Source organism: Aristolochia californica, unplaced genomic scaffold (assembly GCF_029961685.1).
Source record: "Aristolochia californica isolate CCGP_79_NKW_82.1479 unplaced genomic scaffold, dmAriCali1.0.hap1 SCAF_9, whole genome shotgun sequence".
Classification (NCBI taxonomy): Eukaryota; Viridiplantae; Streptophyta; class Magnoliopsida; order Piperales; family Aristolochiaceae; genus Aristolochia; species Aristolochia californica.
In genome coordinates this window covers 33,920,562-33,939,404 of record NW_027182290.1, presented here as the reverse complement: position 1 = coordinate 33,939,404, position 18,843 = coordinate 33,920,562, and the positions used below count along the sequence as shown (strand labels likewise).

The 18,843-nt window shown below is 39.5% G+C and overlaps 3 protein-coding genes across 6 annotated transcripts; 1 reads left to right on the top strand and 2 right to left on the bottom strand.

The window, feature by feature from the left end:
* The first annotated feature begins 509 nt into the window (after positions 1–509).
* LOC137940272 (probable WRKY transcription factor 2) lies at positions 510–5,023 on the top strand. Of its 4 annotated transcripts, none has more exons than XM_068785225.1 (7): positions 510–696; positions 1,233–1,353; positions 1,926–2,456; positions 2,688–2,873; positions 3,077–3,945; positions 4,028–4,186; positions 4,374–5,023. In XM_068785225.1, the coding sequence occupies exons 3-7, from the start codon at positions 2,004–2,006 to the stop codon at positions 4,927–4,929; spliced, it is 2,223 nt and encodes a 740-aa protein (XP_068641326.1). In that variant the 5' UTR covers positions 510–696; positions 1,233–1,353; positions 1,926–2,003; the 3' UTR covers positions 4,930–5,023. The 4 variants fall into 4 exon arrangements, with proteins under 4 accessions (XP_068641326.1, XP_068641325.1, XP_068641328.1 ...); XM_068785224.1 differs by having other exon boundaries at positions 510–701; XM_068785227.1 differs by lacking the exon at positions 510–696 and adding an exon at positions 752–940.
* Positions 5,024–5,062: 39 nt separating this feature from the next.
* On the bottom strand, positions 5,063–9,365 carry LOC137940273 (ultraviolet-B receptor UVR8). The gene is made up of 4 exons (XM_068785228.1): positions 8,459–9,365; positions 7,023–7,239; positions 5,644–5,956; positions 5,063–5,568 (listed from the first exon to the last, which is right to left on the bottom strand). Exons 1-4 carry the CDS (start codon positions 8,770–8,772, stop codon positions 5,099–5,101), a joined length of 1,314 nt encoding a protein of 437 aa, XP_068641329.1. The 5' UTR covers positions 8,773–9,365; the 3' UTR covers positions 5,063–5,098.
* A 287-nt stretch (positions 9,366–9,652) lies between these two features.
* Positions 9,653–18,789, bottom strand: LOC137940472 (chloride channel protein CLC-f-like). The gene is made up of 9 exons (XM_068785553.1): positions 18,164–18,789; positions 16,626–17,028; positions 16,315–16,509; positions 13,830–14,284; positions 13,629–13,733; positions 13,026–13,244; positions 12,567–12,779; positions 11,684–11,916; positions 9,653–10,246 (listed from the first exon to the last, which is right to left on the bottom strand). The coding sequence occupies exons 1-9, from the start codon at positions 18,464–18,466 to the stop codon at positions 10,168–10,170; spliced, it is 2,205 nt and encodes a 734-aa protein (XP_068641654.1). The 5' UTR covers positions 18,467–18,789; the 3' UTR covers positions 9,653–10,167.
* Between the last annotated feature and the right edge of the window lie 54 nt (positions 18,790–18,843).

Genomic DNA, 18,843 nt, shown 5'->3' with positions numbered 1-18,843 from the left:
ATTTTCTTCTAGGGCATGTTATGGGTTTAAGAGGTTTTTAAGTAGCCGGGAATTGATCGGATAATAATCATAACTGGGAACAAAAAAGTCATGGGGGGCATCATCTTGTAATAAATTGCATTGAAACAAGCACAATGAAAAGAGAGGCAGGGCACACCTTGCTTTTTAACGATTTGATTAATTAAGACTTTAATAAATAATTAATAGAAATGTAATGTTAAAAAAATGCGGTTGTCCTTGTTCCTAATTAATCATAGTTTTAGGAACCGCTTTTTGGCGGTGGATTCAATTACTTCCGATTAATAAAAATGAAGAGGTGATCCGATCATCCACGTGTTGAGATTGTGAAACAAAAACTAATCATGATTGGCGTCCTGACAAGATATTGCCATGTGGCAGACCGACATGAATCGGCCAGAAAAAGGCAAGAAAAACTGAGGATAAGAACAGCTGCCCATATGAGCCCTCCTCCAACGACTCCACCCCACTTTGGGTCGCGGTCAAACGACCCTGCTTTCTCTCTCTAGACCTCTTCCCCTCATCCCACCTCTCTCTCTCTCTCTCTCTCTCTCTTCATTCACCTTCTCTTTCAATTTAATTTCTCCTGTCAAGCAGCAGAGCGGGAAATAATTGGCAGAAGGGGGACAGTGTTTCCTCTGCTGTTGATATTCTAAAAGGAAATCCAGTCTGTTCTGGGTCAGGTCTTGTTCTTTCCGTTTTCTCTAGGGCCGGCTCTGCTTCTGAAACACCTTTAATCATTGGTGTACATTCGCTCATTTCAATCGAATCATTGGGATATGAATTTGTCTTGGGTTTTTAACTTTAAAAAAATGGATTGGATGTTTTCTTTTCCTTTTTTCTGGGCTAGAGGGTTGTCCTGCTGTCTGCACAATTGGAGTGATGGGTTTCGATGGATACGGAACTCTGGCTTGGTGATCGAGTTTCGTTGGAATATCTGGATTGCGTGCTTGCTTCCTTATTTTTTGGAATGATTTGTTTTTTTCCCGTGTAGACGATCAGCTGTTTGAGGATATTTGTTGTCTGCTTCTTTTTCTCTTTTTACTTTTTTTCCGGCAGAAAAACGGAGACTCGGTGATTTTCATTTTATGCATTTTTTCAGATCATTTTTTTTTCTCACATTCATGGAAGTCGGTGTTTTTTCACTTACATTTTATGATTTCGACGGGCTTGGATTTGAATTCTGCTTGCTTAATGGATGCCTGATTTCTCAGGTAGAATAGAATTCTGAGTCTGGCCGCACCGCAAAAAACCTGAGAGGGACCGACTTGGAGGACCGGCTTACGTGCGGAACAACGAGAGAAACCTGGATCTATGTTGGCATTTGGTTTAAAGGTATATAAATGATTCACTTTTTGCTATGTCTCGTTGTTTCTTGCATATCAGGTGATATGTTATGATTTAGGTTAGCAGTGGGAAAGTTTTCTATTTGGCGAGTTGTGAACTTCTCTAATTATGTTCCCGAGAGGACACTGGATCAGCCTGCATCCTTTTCAGCTCATACTTTCTCTCTCTCTGTTTTTTCTCTGTTCTTCTCCGATGGCTTCTGTATATTTTTCAACTTCTCGATCACACAGGTGGTCCCCCCCAAACATCTTTTGAACTGTGATCGCTTTTCCCGGACCTCGTTTTTGTTCTTATTATTAATCTTATGTTGCGTAATGCGCACGTTCTTCCTGTAAATGTCCCTTTTTCAGCTGATTTTGGAGCTGAGTTATTTCGTCGAGTGATGATTACAAGTGGCTTTTATGAATTTCCTAGTTTTCCATCTTTCGAGTTTTCTATTTTCTAATTTCTCCGCATTCGACTTCTGTGATCAACATGGCCTGGAATCGATTTGAGAATTTTCAAACGTCTGCTATCTTAATGGGATTTTGAGTTTATGAGTTTCATTTAAAATCTTTCAGGATCCGATCTATCCCAACGAGTGAGGGATCCAAGAAAATTTGTCCAAGTTAGAGAAGACCTGAACTGCCCTGGCTGGAATGGACGACAACGCAGCTGTGGTTGGAGAATGGGCTCCTCCAAACCCCAGTCCAAGGACCTTCTTCTCGTCCCTTTTAAGTGACGATTTCTGCCCCAGATCATTTGCTGATGTCGTAACAGATAACGCGAACCAGGGTCCTCCACAGGGATTTGGAAGTCGTGAAGGTTCAACCAATTTTGATAAAGAAGATGAACTTGGTGCTGGAGCATCTTGTGATCATCTGTTGGAACCAAATGTATCTTCTGGTCAGAGACCAAGTCCAAAAGGCGGCCTTGCTGAGAGAATGGCAGCCAGAGCAGGGTTTAATGCTCCTAAGATAAATACAGCCAGAATTAGGAGTTCCAATTTGCCTTCTACACCCCCAGAAACCCGGTCCCCGTACCTAACAATTCCTCCTGGTCTCAGTCCAACTACTCTTTTAGATTCTCCTGTGTTCCTTTCAAATTCACTGGTAAGATTGGCCTATATCGTCATAAGCTTTGTTATATTTCATGCCCAAATGGCTGTTGTTAAAATAGTGTTTTAACTTTGAGAGAATAACATGAATTTTCGTAGAGACAACTTACCTGTTCTTGGTGGCTACTCGTCATACTTGTTTTTCATTTTTTTTCATCTGAGTAATTTTATCCTTTCTTCGTATCTGTGCTTTCTTGTCTTAATTTGCAACCCATCATTTTTGCAGGCTCAACAATCTCCAACCACTGGGAAACTTGCCTTTCTAGAATATGGTGAGAAGAGCTCAATCCCTATCGGGATGTCTCCTGTTACAGAGAACGATCACAGCTTTGAAGGCAGAGATGCAACACACTTTACGTTCAAGCCTCATGTGGAATTGAGTTCCTCATACTTTGCAAGTTTGGGAAACAAAGTAATTTCCTTAATTCTAATATTTTTCTTACATTCTGAAATTTCAAGAAATGAATTGTTAGCTCGCAGTGGATTTCTTAGCTGGACATTTAGCTTGTCAAGTTTCATACGTTTATCAAGAAACGATTATGCATTGAGAGAATAGTACTGGCTTTTTTTCTTCACAAGTGTTTCCAGTCTACTCAAGATTTTGAACTGCCTCAGCTAGCAGGTCTCACCAACCATCCTCAGTCTTTGCCCAATATTGAAGTCTCAGCTCACTCTGAGCGCTCAGTTGCAACTCAGGTCCTTGAAAACGTACAAGTTCACTGTCATGGGCCACAAGAACTCCAACCTCAGCAAAACTTTACTCCATCAACTATTGGAAAAGATTCTAAAGGTAATATGGTATCCGATCATAAGGTATCAGAACCTCTTAGTAACCATGGTGAGCAATCTTCACCACCTGATGATCAAGACGATGGTGAAGGAGAACAGAGGGGAGAGATTACTTCAATGGTTGTCGGTGCCCCCTCTGAGGATGGATATAATTGGAGGAAGTATGGGCAGAAGCAAGTGAAAGGCAGTGAATTTCCACGCAGCTATTACAAATGCACGCATCTGAATTGTCAAGTCAAGAAGAAGGTTGAGCGCTCCCACGAGGGCCATATAACTGAAATCATTTATAAAGGAGCACATAATCACCCCAAACCGTCACCAAATCGCCGGTCCAGCATTGGGTCTCCCCAGCTGCCGCAGGACATGGAGAATAACAGTGAACAACAGGGGGCACAAACTGGGCTAGATGGAGAACAACAATCCAGATGGGGTAGTGCACAGCGTGTCAAACTTATTGGTGCATCAAACTGGTTGCACAATAGCATGGAGACAGCATCCTCTGCATCTATACCCACTGAGTTTAGTGAGCCCGCTACATCTGCAGTAGCACATAATGGAACCCGAATTGACACCACAGATGCCATAGATGTCTCGTCCGCAATATCTAATGACGATGATGAGGATGACCGGGGCACACATGGAAGTGTATCATTAGGCTACGACGATGAGGGGGATGAATCAGAGTCCAAGAGACGGTAGGTTTGGTGACTTGAATTACAGACTGATAAATTTCTCATGTTTAATACATGTACTCACTGTGAATGCCGAACATTGCAGGAAGATTGATAATTGTGTGACAGAGATGAATGGAAGCTCAAGAGCAATTCGCGAACCAAGAGTAGTGGTTCAAACGACTAGTGAAGTTGATATTCTTGATGATGGGTACCGCTGGCGCAAGTATGGACAGAAAGTTGTCAAGGGAAATCCAAATCCAAGGTTGTTTCACTATGATACCTAATCTTACTGTCTGCTTTCCCGGCATGCCATGAGATTTGATTGGGATCAGAATCATCTCAATTTGCTGTCATCTTGTATCGTTCAACACAGAGAATGTTAGCTAGGTGTAGCAGTCTTCTGCTGCTAGTCTGTTTGTTGGCTGATTTGTTTGTTTTTCCCAAACCAGGAGTTACTACAAGTGCACGAATGCTGGCTGCACTGTCAGGAAGCATGTCGAGAGGGCATCACATGACCTCAAATCAGTGATCACCACATACGAGGGTAAACACAATCATGATGTGCCAGCAGCAAGGAATAGTAGCCATGTTCACTCTGGAACAACAAGCGTGGGACCTGCACAAACCGCTCCTTCCTATGTCTCCAGACCAGAGCCATCCCAGATCCATGGGTTTGATAGGTCAGCCCTAGGCACATTTAGCTTCCCAGGAAGACAGCCACTTCGGCCATCGTCAAATTTTTCATTCGGAATGGGTCAGCCAGCAATGGCGAACTTAGCTATAGGCGGTTTAGGTGCTCCAGTTCAAGCAAAGATGCCGGATCTGCCCATCCACCATTCTTTCTTTGGACAGCAGCAGCAAAGAAGAATGAATGAGATGGGATTTATGATGATGCCCAAAGGAGAACCAAAGGAAGAGCCTATATCAGAACCCAGTCACCCAGTCTCAACCGGATCATCTGTTTATCATCAACTCATGAGCAGATTGCCTCTAGGACAGATGTAAATAACAGGCTTATTTTAGTGCTGTATCTGTTTTGAAATTTTCACTGACCTTACTTCTATACAAGGTTTTTATGAAAAGATTTTGTTGATTCTTATGACAAGGGTGTAAAGACTTAAATTATTTGCAATACTCGGAAGAGCAAATAAAAAATGTTTCGTGCCCGTTCAAGTTATTTGGCGACAAGCACTAGTGTATGGTCAAAACCCGACACCGCCTGCAGAATTTCCCAGCCGGCTAAACTTTCCACGAGAGTAGGTTCTGCTTCATCACCTGAGCTTCCTAACCCCAACCTGCCATTCTTGCCACTACCCCAGGTCCAAATTTCTTTCTTTGAAGTGAGAACCAACGAATGTACTCTCCCACAAGATACTGAGAGTGGAGTCTCCCCAGCAAGGCCCTCAACTAACTGTGGACGATTTTCAGGCCCCTGACGCCCAAGCTGTGAACTGCAGTTCCATCCCCAAGAGATCACCCGCTTTGCCTCCCCTGCAACCTGACAAATTGCTAGGCAATGACCAAGGCCCGCTGACACGGATGCCACGGGTAAGTCTGTGTGCACAGGGAGAAGATCCGAACCCCCCACAATTCTACCCAACTGGCCATAGCTGTTGTCTCCACCACTCAATAGGACTCTGTCACCTGAAACAGTGTGGCAAAAACACGGGCTTGAAGCCAGAACGAATGTAAGTGATTGATAGTATAGAAGACACTCACCACAAAGGACAGTAGAATGATCCAGGCCACAAGCAACATCTATAACTTTGTGAGCATGGAGTTCTTGAACAAGACATGGACCCCATATAATAGGCATATGTTTCTCTCTCTCTATTTGATGCAAGACTAGGTTCTCCGCATCTTCCAGTGTCGAACAGGATTTCTTAGGAGATAGAGGGGAAATAGAATTAGATAGATTGGAAGCTTCCAAAGCTTTGCCTAATTGTCCCAACCTTCCTGCTGCTGCATAACCCCAGCCAATTAGTTTGCCATCGACAGTTTGTGCAAGAGCATGACCCCATCCAAGTGACACCTGTTTATACACAAGACGGTTTTTTTTTTTCTTTGAGAAAGTGATAACAGCAAACAGAGCACAACAAGACAGATAGAATTGCCATCCAAATTTAACATGAATCAAATTGTCAGGCAAGGAACCTGAGAAGAGAAGTTAAAAAACAGGAGGCAATTTTCCTTGGAACTGGGGCTGGCAACTGAGAAGCCATATATGAGGAAAACAAATGTAAGAAATGATAGTTTATTTGCAAGACAAACTATCAATGGTCCTAAATTACCAAACCATCAAGCAACGAAGGTAAGATGTCTTATATTAGTGTTGTGGAGTATTTAGCATGAGTTCACTCTTAAGATCCGTAAGCCTTAAAAAGCTAAAATGTAAAAACAATATAAAAACAGTACATTTGCCATTATCATTAACAATTATTACTATCTTTAATGTTTTTCTTGAAAAGTATTACTATCTTTTATATAAATTGCAACAGTCACCTAAACCAGCTGCCTTATAGAAAATGTCTTCATTAGCAGTTATACTCATGCAAGCTAAGCCAAAAAACTTATTTCTGCCTTAAGATCTGCCAAAATATCCAAAAGAAGTTCTTGTGCAGGGATCAAAATGAGGCCCGGACCTTATTTAATGGATATGATTGTGCATCCCTGGGTTTACATTATTTTACTTCAATTTTTAGACCTTTAAAGTATAGAGAGAGAAATGGAGAGAGTTAAGAACACATTAGAAAAATTAGCATAAATGTTGTTCACATTGTCTGTATTTTATTTAATCTTCATAAAACTCTTTATGCCACTATAAACCAGTGTAGAAAATTAAAATTCATCAAACTGTTTTCTCTTCTTCCTTTGATCTTTGTCTTATTCATTCAAAAAGACTGCTCAATTTTAATATTAGTATGCCTCAATTCTTGCTCTCCCGGTTCCATCAATTAGCTTGAAAGTTGAAACTGAAATTGTTAAATATACAATCAGAAGCTTTTTTTGACTGGCCACAACCTTTTGCAGATTATAGAGCCATTCAAGCACCAAACCCTTTGCTCATTCTTCGTAAGGTAAAACAAGGTAAGAAATACCTTAACTATCTCTTCACCAGCAAGTGCTTCCACCCTTGTAGGTGTCCTAGCCTCAGTAATACCTTTTCCAAGACCAAGCTGGCCCCTCTTGGATTTCCCCCAGACCCACAAAGAACCATTGTCATCAATGGCCATTGAAGCAACACCAGATGCAAATGCAGCTCTCACTCTTACTCGTTCCAGGCCTTCTACCCTTGTTGGTTGGTTCCAAGAATCTCTGGCAGTAACCATATCACAACAATCTAAGAAAGAAATCCACCAAGGGGAAACAATCTCATCTTCAGATACTACATAGTCCAAGATTACAGTTAGTTCTTGCAGTCAACTTGACATGCCCCTTATGTCAGTTATTTCAAGAAAGGTAATGATAATAACCTTTGATCCATTCAAAGATAAAATCAGAGTTTCATTGCTGAGATAAAAGTAAACACCATCAGAATTCTCAAATAATTCTGATACTTGTAATAATAGACATCTATGGATGTAATAAGAAAATAATAATAGTTAAAATTCATGCACACACATCATGAAAGCAGTGAGCACCAACTAGCAAACTACACTCTGTTGCTAAGTCAAATTAAAGATAAATATACCAATCTGAAATAGTCATCGGGAGTTTGGGTTCAGATTAGACCAAGAGGGCAATGGTGTTTAGAAAAATACACAGTTTCCCAAAGGAAAAGCTTCAATACTATTCCTTCCGGAGAAAGCTTCACCAGCAAAAACACTTTTTTAAAGGTAAACCTACACTAATGCCCAGAAGAAGCTCTTCTTCAGAGGACGGCATCCTAGTATAGATTAAACAATTGGCCTCCCACGAAAAACACACATTCCAGTAAATGGGTTTAGAACACGAGCGATTTCTACCCACATCCTACCCAGCAAAACCAGCTGAATAAGATAAAGAAAGAGATGTTTTATGCCTACAGAAAAAATTCCAAACTTCGTTCAAAACAAGCCTTAACCAGTTATTCTACACAACAGTTTCCCTTAGAACACATGCACATGCGGAATCGGAAAAGAAAAAGACACTACATTCGTGATAATTGTCGAAAGACAAATCACAAATGGTTACCAACTTAAATTATCACCAAATTGAACAAATTGTTCACATTTATTTACAGCACCAAACTACGGGTTTCTGAAAGGGTTGTGAAAGAAAAAGCTGACTGAAAGCACCACATAAGGGAAAAACAGGGACGAATCGAAACTGTCCTTCAACAACAAAAAAGCAGCACATCTCCAGAAATTCGAAGCAAAGTAAAACAACCTTTGGTTAAACACAGAATGTAAACACCTTGAACGGAATCGAAAATGTTAGTTGGAACAGGTTCCTACCTTTCAGCATAAAGATGATGTACATGAGTTCCAGAAGTAAAAAAAAAAAAGTAGTAACAGGAGAAACTCAAGTAGATAGAATGGGATCAGAATCTCACCTTGGAGCCCTCGCGCCCCTCCCCAGCTGACCTTCCTCATTTCTTCCCCACGCCCACACTTCTCCTTCGCTCGTAACAGCAAGAGAATGATAATGACCGACCCCGATATTGGATATATTTGGAGGAAGGCCAGGAACCTGCGTGGGCTCATAGGCGTCGCCTCCAAATGAGAAGGTCAGCCCAAGGGCGCCATTGCTACCATCTCCAAAACTAAAAACCGCGGTCTCCGGGTGTAGCTTACTGACGTCGCTATAGAATCTGCCGCTGCTGTGAAGCGAGGCGCAGAGTCGATTTCTAAGCAGTGACAAGAGCATCCTCTGTTTCTTCTATTCACAAGGATGCAGACCCGCTATCGTTGACTTTGCTGTGGATCAAGTAATCGCCTAAAGGAACTCAGCCAAGATTTACTTAACTACATAACAAAATGGGTTTTCTTAAAAGATTATTCTCAGTCTTCTCTGGTTGATCTACGAATCGATCCAAAAGGTATGCTTGATACGATATTCTAGATAAAGATCTCATCGAATTAGCGGTGGTTGGCCTGAGTTTGCCGGGCTCTAAAATTCGAATCAACCAAAAGCTTAGAAAATGAAAATCCAAAGGGAATATGACTTCTTAGTCCTGTTGGTGCAAGTGACAGTGAATTCACTTTCACTCCTTGTTTACTCTTCTATCTATCGCTCTCCGCTGTCTTCCTATATCGTCACTCACTCGGGGTCAGGTCTTCTAAACGAAGCAGACGGATTTCGAAATTCCTGCCATGAAATCCTCTGGTTTTGAAGAATGAGATATCCAACTTCAGACCCAGATTGGATCTTCTGCTGGAGAGAACCACAGACAGCTTCGGCAACAAAAGCTCATTACAGGCTCAGCATTTCATTCCCTCGATCTTTGTACTGAAACTTGAAGCCAAAGCTGAACTAAAGAATGCGGTTAGCCCTGTAAGTGACTCCCATTTTTTTATCGATTTCTTTATTTTTGTTGGAAGCAAGCAACCATAGCTACTGAGTTTTGAATTAGGATGGTAAAAGACATGAGCATGGAGGAATTCGTATCGATTCAAGAAAGCATTGCAACGACTAAAAGCTCTGTAGGAGCTTTTGCAAAAGGTTAACCGTTGCTGCTAATAAGAAACTCAATGAAATTGCAACAACGAAAAGCTCCTTCAGAGCAAAAGACGAGTGACAACGCTAAGCACCAAAATGTTTTCCTTGTCATTCTCATTAAACCAAAAGGTACAAAGAATCTTCTCCTGTGATATCCGAATCCAATAAGACATGATCATGATGTATATTATACAATTGTAACGTTGAACGTCAACCAAAATCTTCCCCGGTCATTTCTCATATAAGACGCCAACCGAGGAGGAGAAATATATTGAATCAATCGAGGAACTCTACGGAATGCTGTTTATCTTGGCCAAAATCATCTTCCAACTCTCAGTCTCTCCTTACGGGCACTTGGAAGTTGGCCGAGATGAAAAATTACATGAATACAGATGCCGTCTTAGTTGTAGGGACTAAGCCTCTGATGAGAGAGGGAATCGTCCAGCACAAACATTGGACTCTGTTTGTCATGTAGAGACATCTGAGAGAGTCGAGCAAGCTGCCAGTAAACACTGAAGGGTCCTGACTAACACCTACGGGTACGCCAAAACAGTATATCAGGCAATGGCCTCTCCAACAATGTCGATCAAGCAGCCCATCAATTCAGTGACCATTTACAGTGATTTCCTGTAGCTCTGGTTCATTCATGTGCATAACAGAATTGCGGCGATCCATCTCCTGTCTGCACAAGAAAGATGGTTGAGAGGCCTCTGAAACAGAAACCAACTAACTTTGTAACTGTAATAGTAACAGATTGCCTAGATGTAATTGAACCATTACTTACAAGAGGCAAAAAACAGAGACAGACAAGAGCATAATATCTAGAACTCAAGACCCTTTGAAGATTAAGAACTAAAACGAATGTAAATAACAAGACACTACTGAATGATTGGAGCACATCAATCTCAAGTTTAGGATGTCTTCTTTAATGAGGGTGATTGACATTAATCTGGAGGTAAAACCAATCGCTAAATATCAGCTAGTTAAATCAAACATAGATTAAACCTCAAGAAACCTGCACAACAAATATTGCAGTTCCCATTTTTGGCAGGGCACAGACATTGTTGAGGAATAGCAATCTTAATGAAACTTAATTTAGATTACAGAAGCTTAGCGGTGGATCTGTTGTATTCCTGATACACACAAGGAAATTAACTGCGTCCCCAATAATCAAATATTCAGCTTTATGTTTCATAAGCATGAATCAAAATGTTCAGCATCAGCAAGGTTCAAGAAAAGCCAACCATATATGGGAAGCAAAACCGTTTAGATTAAACTCCTTACTTTTAAGATAAGGAATTAAAGTTCCTTACAAACTTCTACAATAGGAAGATCAAAAGCAACAGAAAACCAGACTGGACCTATAGAAGAACGTAACTTCAAAATGGATGAGACACTAAGCAGTCCCACTCCCATCCCCCTTACAGTTATTATCTCGCATTCAAAAGTTTCAAAAATTAAATCTTTTTTTTTTACATAACAATGGCAATCTGGGTGAATTTGTTACTCTTTGATAGTTGCAAAAGTTCTAAAATCATGGTCTCTGTCTGATGCAGGACGAGTCGAGAATTGTAATTGTCATATCGGATGTTGGTTAATTGCTTCAATTAGAAAGATAAAGGAAAACAACAGAGAGGAAAAAAAGAGAATTTGGATTGAGAAATAGGACAATTGAGAAGAATAATTTAGAAGAATAAGAATAGAGAAGAAAGAAGAAGGAAAGAAGAAGAAGAAAGGAGAGGGAGAGAAGGAGAGACCAGAAACAGGAAGATTTTAATAATTCATCATCAAAACCACTTTCGTTACAGCCTATAAATAACTAAAATTGAAATTTAAAATTCAAAAATAGATAAGATCATTATCTGATCAAATCCAGTAAAATCAGGAAAGATATACTAAAAATAAATTTAAAATTTAAAATTCAAAATAGATAAGATCGATCGAATCCAGTAAAATCAGGAAAGATAATCTAAAAATAAAAATAATTATAAAACTAATTTAAACTGTAATTGGTGGGTCTTTGGGCCCGATGGGCATACTGGTTTCCCCACCACTGTCTCAACAACATAGTTAGGCAAAGAAATAGTCTAATGACCAAGCGATTGGAAACAATCCTTACCTCAGACAGTGCCAGATAGAATCATAATGAAGAAGAGCAACAACTCTCCGCTTTCGCTCTTTCAAGGGATCCCCACCACGCCTCACCACAGGCAACTGCTTGACTCCTTTTGCCTCAATTAGCTCCTTTGCAGTAGTCAAATCTGTGTCTGGATAACAAGTTAAAAGGCCCCGCTCATTCCCTCGATACTGTATTCCCCGAGTACAGACTGAAGAAACAACACAACCATTCACCTGTGATAAATTCCCATAGATCAGTATATATTTTTAACAATGACAGTAGAGAAGAAGATACAATTAGACAACAAGAGAAGGGGCACTGAGTGTTTCTTCACAGAACTTGGGCAAAGAAGCTCCAAATAGAATCATGACAAAATACAGCATTTAAATAAAATGTTGATTAGGAAAGATAAAAAGGATACTGTTTTGAAAATAACAGAGGGAGATAGGGACAAGGAAGACAAGAAAAGGCCTGAATATATTTAATATCACAAGTCACCAAATATATTCTTATTCGATTTACCACAATAAAACAAAGACCTAGTTTCACGCTATAGAAGCTTAGGTGATCTATGGTTCAAGAAAGTTATAGAAGATGCTCATATCACAAACAGAACATCAATTTCAAATAATCTTCTCTTGAATAAAAGATTGCAGTGACTGATATGCTTCAGTTATAACAACAGATCATTTCTACAACAGAGGATACCTAATGTTAGAAGTAAAGACATCCACACACAATCATAAAGGAGACAAAAATAAATAAATGTCTTAATCAAGTAAGCATTTTTTTTCTAAGAGAAAAAACAAAATATCTATTAAGACATAATGAACACAATCCAGTATTTTAGAGTAATTTGCAAAGAACTGAAAAAAATTCATACATCCAAATTTGCTGAATCCCCATTAGAAGCATCAACAGACATCTTGGACAAACCCCGTTTGATGTCACCTAGAGTAAGGATACCTTCAAGAAGTCCATCAATGTTAACCACAAGAACACAATTTTGTTGGCTATCAAACATAAGTTGCATTGCCTCTTTAAGATTTACAGTTGGCAATACTTTGATGTAGTTTTTTGACATGGAATAAGAAACCTGAAACGGGGAGGATCAGAGCAATAGACAGAATTAGAACATATAGCAAGAAAGTCAGAAGATAAGAAGACATTTACCAGATGCTAACTGATAGGTAAATGAATCAATCCTTTTCTTTTTTTAATTAAATGTACAGTCAAATCACCTCACTAACAACTACAGATTCACACAAAATAAAAAATGATTTCACAAAAGACAAAAGAATAAGAAACAACTTATATATTTTGAAGGAAAGTAAAACTGAACCTTTAAGTCATCCAGAACTGAGTCGTCATGAATAATATTCTCCACAGCTGAGAGTTCAACATTGTTTCCATCATCAGATCTCTTCCAAGTAGATCCACCTTTGTCTTCATCTATTGAAAGAGAAGAATATGCCCGTCCCAGTGCCCTTGTATCAGATAGCTCAGTCTCCTTGGATTGATTAGTTACAGAGGGAACCCATATAGCTAATCCAACAGCCCCCTGTCTCAACACCAACAATTTTTTTGCCGCTTAGCCACACAGAAGAAATGACTACGAATCAAACTTACCCACAGATAATTCACATATCATAATGTGCTAATCAAAATTCTTTGAAATAATGCATTTCATTCCGAATACATAATATTACATAATAAAACAAAGACAACGTCTGCTCAATTATGTCCTTATTAACAAATCAACATCAAAGGCCTTCTATCAATACTCAGAGAGCAAAGAGAACTATGCAACATAATGTTTCACATTAAAACCTATACCCTATTTGGTATAAAAAGATCTATTCCATTGTAACTCATTGCCTGACTTGACATAAATTTCATTACATGCATAATGTACTGAAATTAAAACACTGTTCAGAAAGCTCACCATGAGAGGAAGCAAGATTCTGTAATCTTTTGTAAGCTCAAACAGAAGTAGCACAGATGTCAATGGCACTGAACAAACAGAAGCTAATGTTGCAGCCATACCGACCTGTGTGGAAATATCAACAATTACAGAAAAACAATATTCATGACAAAAAATAATTGTTTACTATTAAGAAAAATGAAAAGTAAATAAAGTGTTTACCAAAGCATATGCTTGAGGCTGTGCAACAGCAGCATTTCCTGGAATAGCTGAATTGATTATTTCTGCAGCTGAACCACCAAATACAGCACCAACTGCAGCACCAATCATCAAACTTGGCGCATAAAGACCGCCCACAAGTCCAGATCCCTTACAAAGAGCCGTAGCAACAACTTTTGCACCAGCTAATTGAGTCAATAGCCAAATTCCAGGTGCCGAAGCACTTTTACCTGTGTGAAGGATTTCTTCAACATTTGTGAATCCCCAGTAAAGTATACCAGGATATCTTAAAGCAATAACTCCTGCTCCCAGACCACCTAAAGCAGGACAGACAACAGCTGGAAGGCCAAACTTTTCCTTTATGAAGTCAAATGCCTTTGTAAACCAAGTTACCAATCGAGTGAAAGCGACACTGACAACTCCGCACAGCATACCTAGTATAAGATATAGAGGCAATTCTGCAAACAAAATCCAACAGCATCATCAAACAAATATCCACCAATTGACAACAGAACCAGGGTGCTCAAAGTTCATATTGCAACCAAGAAAAAACTTTTAGTGTTAAGATCCCTTCACAAACATCTTCACTTACTCCTCTAATATCATATTTAATTTCTACTCCTTCCACTGGATTTGACTTTCAGGATAGCATCCACTTGTAGCTGCAAGGTTATAGATTTTTCTTTCCTTTTTTTCTGATTGGGATTTATAAGTAGGTTAACTTGTCCCAAGATTCTGAAAGAGAATTTTGTTGCATACCAAGCATTTAAAAAAAAAAAATTCAAATGCCATGAGGATCAAGACAACCTCAAATTCTGCAAGATAGTTGAATTCAATACAAAGTTTTTGTTTTGAAATTCTAAAATCAAACGTTGTCAACATTTTGCTTGATACCAAGCATTTTTGACAATCTTACAAAATGCCATGGGAATCACAAAAAACCTCTTGGTCAATTTTTCTTTTCAGAAATATATTATATATAATATAAAACTATATCACCAAAGCACAAAAGAATACTTACAGATATGACAGAAATTTATAATTTTAGTTGATTTAAATGTGTATTATCCAAAACCTAAGGAGAAACAAAAATGAGAACAAATTAAAATAGATTAAAGAATCAAGGTCTATCAAACCACAGATGCCAGGTGCAACTCAAATGTCTATTCTCAGGAGATTAAAAGAGAAATTTTCTAGTCAAGCATAAAAGAGAAATAAATGCATGATCACGAGAATGAAGATACTACCTTCATTATAGAACATACATTATAACATAAGTTTATAGTCATAAGAAGAGAAGTTAGGAAATGGAAAGCATGACCAGGATGCATTAGAATATGGAATAAGCTTCTCGTTTTATTTTTTTGAAAAAGAGAAGCTTCAATAGTACATTGGCTACTCCGTGCATTTAAGCTTGCTCCAATAGTGCCTAATAAAAACGCAAGTAGCACTCAGAAATCTACGAGATTGCGACAGATCAATTGCTTGAATATATATGATGACTCTGCATCTCCACCTTCACCAAAGTCCTCAAGATAGGTTTAAATTAGAAAATTAGTCAGCATATAACCTAATTCAGTGGGCCCATAGATCAATACAACCAGGAACTAAAGTTTCTATGCACTACTTCAATGGACAACAAAAGAGAAATGAACAAAAAAAAATAGTAAAGTGGTTAATAAGTTAAACACAGTTAATTTGGTAACTTTGCATATCAGCCTTATAATGCTGACTAATATACCTTATAGATGCCTAGGGGTTCTAGATTAGTAGCATTTTTACATAGGGATAGCAGAGGTGTGGGTTAAACAATAAAACTGCAGTACCACTCCATGCTCAAAGGACAGGGATGCCATCTCAACCCATGGGGTGGGAATGGTGTCAGCTGGACAACTCCCACTCCAGTGCAGGGTGGGGGCAGGTTGCACTGACCCCAAGGGGATAGCGGACCACAGAGTGGAGGGAGCATCTCTCAGCTTGGCAGAGAATCTGTCACTGCAGTCAAAGAGAACTCATGTAAAGAGTAAGGAAGCCTATCTGAGACAAAGAGGAGAAGAAAGATGAGGGAGGGTAGCCATCTCCACATCATATTATGAGGGTGGGGGCAGGGACGAGTTGAAACGCGAACGTCATCACAGGGTGGACTGGGGAGAGAGTGACAGGTCAGGGAAGTGGGTTGTGTCAGGTTTTCAAAAACCGAACCACAAACCAACCCGTTGGATCCCTATGTTTAGGTGGACACAGAAGGTGTGCAACCTCTTGCTTCATATCAACTGCCAAGGGCCCAGGAGCAACAAATTCCATGTGTTAAGAGAACAATAGTGCTATCCCTCATCCATTTTGTTTAATAAACTATTTTTCACATTAGGATACAGTCCCATTTATTTTTTTTTATTTGGGAGGGGGAAGCAAAAGAATGATCAGGAGGATTTGAGCTTTCAAGTCGACTGTTTAATAATATCAAATGAGTTTGAATAAGATAAAATACCAGCAGCAGATTTCAGTTCATACGTGGGCACTGTAAACGCCGGCCTCTCTCCAAGTATAACAGTTGAAACTGTAGATGAAATTACGGATGCCAGGATTATCATTGCAGTTGTAAATGGAGGTGAATTTTCTGCTCGAAGTGGCCTTAGTACTGTTTCAATGGCAAAAAAACAACCCGCAACTGCCGCATTGAACCCTAAAATTTTCATTGAAAATTAAAAAATTAAGAAAACAAGGTGATATTCATCTCAAAGAGTACTAATCATTAAACAGTTAAATTTCACATGCCGTAGTATTGAAGTAAATGCAAACCTGAAGCAATGCCAGCAGCTGCACCTGCTGCAACAAGTGCTATCTTTCTTTCCCGGTTGTTTTCCAACATTTCTAGGCACCCATAGGCACAAGATTTGCCAATATCCACACTAGGTCCCTCAGGACCTAAAGAACAACCAGTACCTAAAGTTACAGCGGCCTGAATGGCCTTAATTGCAGGGAAGACTCCACCAACCAAATCAAAGTTTTGCCTTTGAGATGTTCTTGGCTGCTTTATTTGGTCAAAGATCTCAAGTAACCCATGCATCATGCCAACAACCACTCCTCCTGTGACAGGTATCAAGAGTATTCTGTGCCATGTATCAGCCAATCGTTGCAAACGTAGCCAAGCAGCACCCTCGTTTGGTGTACCTGCCCATGCCCATTCGTGTATTACATGGACCTACATATAGAAACAAAATCAGCATAAAATTAAATATTTTATCCATATTCATCATAATAGTAAGCAAATATGCTCATACAACGTCTGGAAAATAGAAACTTATTAGTCAAAGGCACTGTTGAACTTGATCAGACTAAAGTGAGAAAAATATCAGTTAAAAAACAAAAGAAAGCACTTATGTGTGAATCACTTATCACCATACTATATCAGGCACTGCATCAGATACTCCTTTCATGTGAACATTGTGAACACCAAGGAGCGTCTATGTAAGAAATCGGGCCAAGCAGTGGATAAATAATTGGAACAGACCTATAAGTTTTTCATCAACCAGAATCACTGGAAAATACCAAACACTAGTGACAACCCTTTATTTAACATGATCATGACACAGAATTATATGGGTTTGAACTCTAATCCAAAACCACAAAAGACATGTGAAGCAAAGCCCCTATAAAAGTAACTTTTGAGGTTAGTTAGAGCAGGGAACCTTCTTCAAAATCCTAGAACTGACAGTGACATAACCCAAACGTGGCAAACTAACTCGTGGCAGTGGTATCCATGTACTCTCTACCCTTTACAAAGCAACAAAAGGGATGACGTTGAGTAAATCAACACACCAGCATTACAAAGGTCGCAGTAAGTTTTTTCGTACCTTACACTCGATGCGTCAGTCAGACTATTATTACGTAAGAAACCAATAATGTATATCCCAATAGCATAAAGATCTCATTCCAAAAATTTTATTGACTGATATATTTGGAAACAGGTATTTAGCAGATATTGGTTCAAAAGATGGAAAAGAATTAAGAGGGTCAGTCGCAGCTATTAAGCTGGGGATTTGAACATAGAGTCAGCAAATCGGTAGCCCTATTTCTAGGATGATCGCCATGACCTATTATATGAAGTTATTATCCTCATCACTTTCTAATTAAACAATAAATTCTCAATATTAAAAATAAAACATTGAATACACTAAAAACTCTTTCTTTTTAATCAACTAAAGTATTCAACTACTGATCTCCAGAAATAAACCTTAGCACACATTTTCCAATCAGAAATGACACAAATTTCAAAAAAGAATGAAAGCTATTGAACATATAGAGACTAAAAACACAAATGCTCCTAGGATACCCACCCCTTTGTTAAATGCGGCAACGCAGAGCCCGGTTGCCAGCCCCAGGAGACATCCTATGAGCAACAACGCCCATTCAGGCGGTGCCCCTTCGCCAAGTGCATCAGGGGAACGGTCAAATGCCTCGTTATCCCCCTCCAAATGCTTGCGGCTCAGCCTGCGGCTGGACAAGCCCCGATCCAATTGCTTCAACAGGTCAGTGATGACTCCTTTCTTCCTCGATCCCGGGACATCCAAATCAGGCTCCAAATTCGACGAGTTAGAACCCAAAAGATGTTTGTGGTCGCTAAATTCGCCTCCAGACATAATCCACTCCCTAACTACACCCTACAAATCCATACACACCAAAGCAAATCCTCCTCCCTGAACAAATGAGAATACAACGATCAAATGAAAATGATGAACGCAACAAAATGATGACACAAAGGTTCCGCAGGCAATTCTAGGGAAAGCCTCGACGAGAGCGAGTTAACAAGGACCCACAGAAAGAAGATCCGATAGGGATCTAAAGAGGATCTCAACTCTCAAGATCTTCTTCCCGCTCAGAATGAGGAAAAAAAAGGAAATAAAATGGAGTTTCGTCTTTACGAGATTGTTTTTTTAACTTTTTTCGCATAAAAAATCGGCGACACCCCAGGCATGGGCCGATGTTCGACGAAGCAACAGAAGAGCGGTGGTGCGTC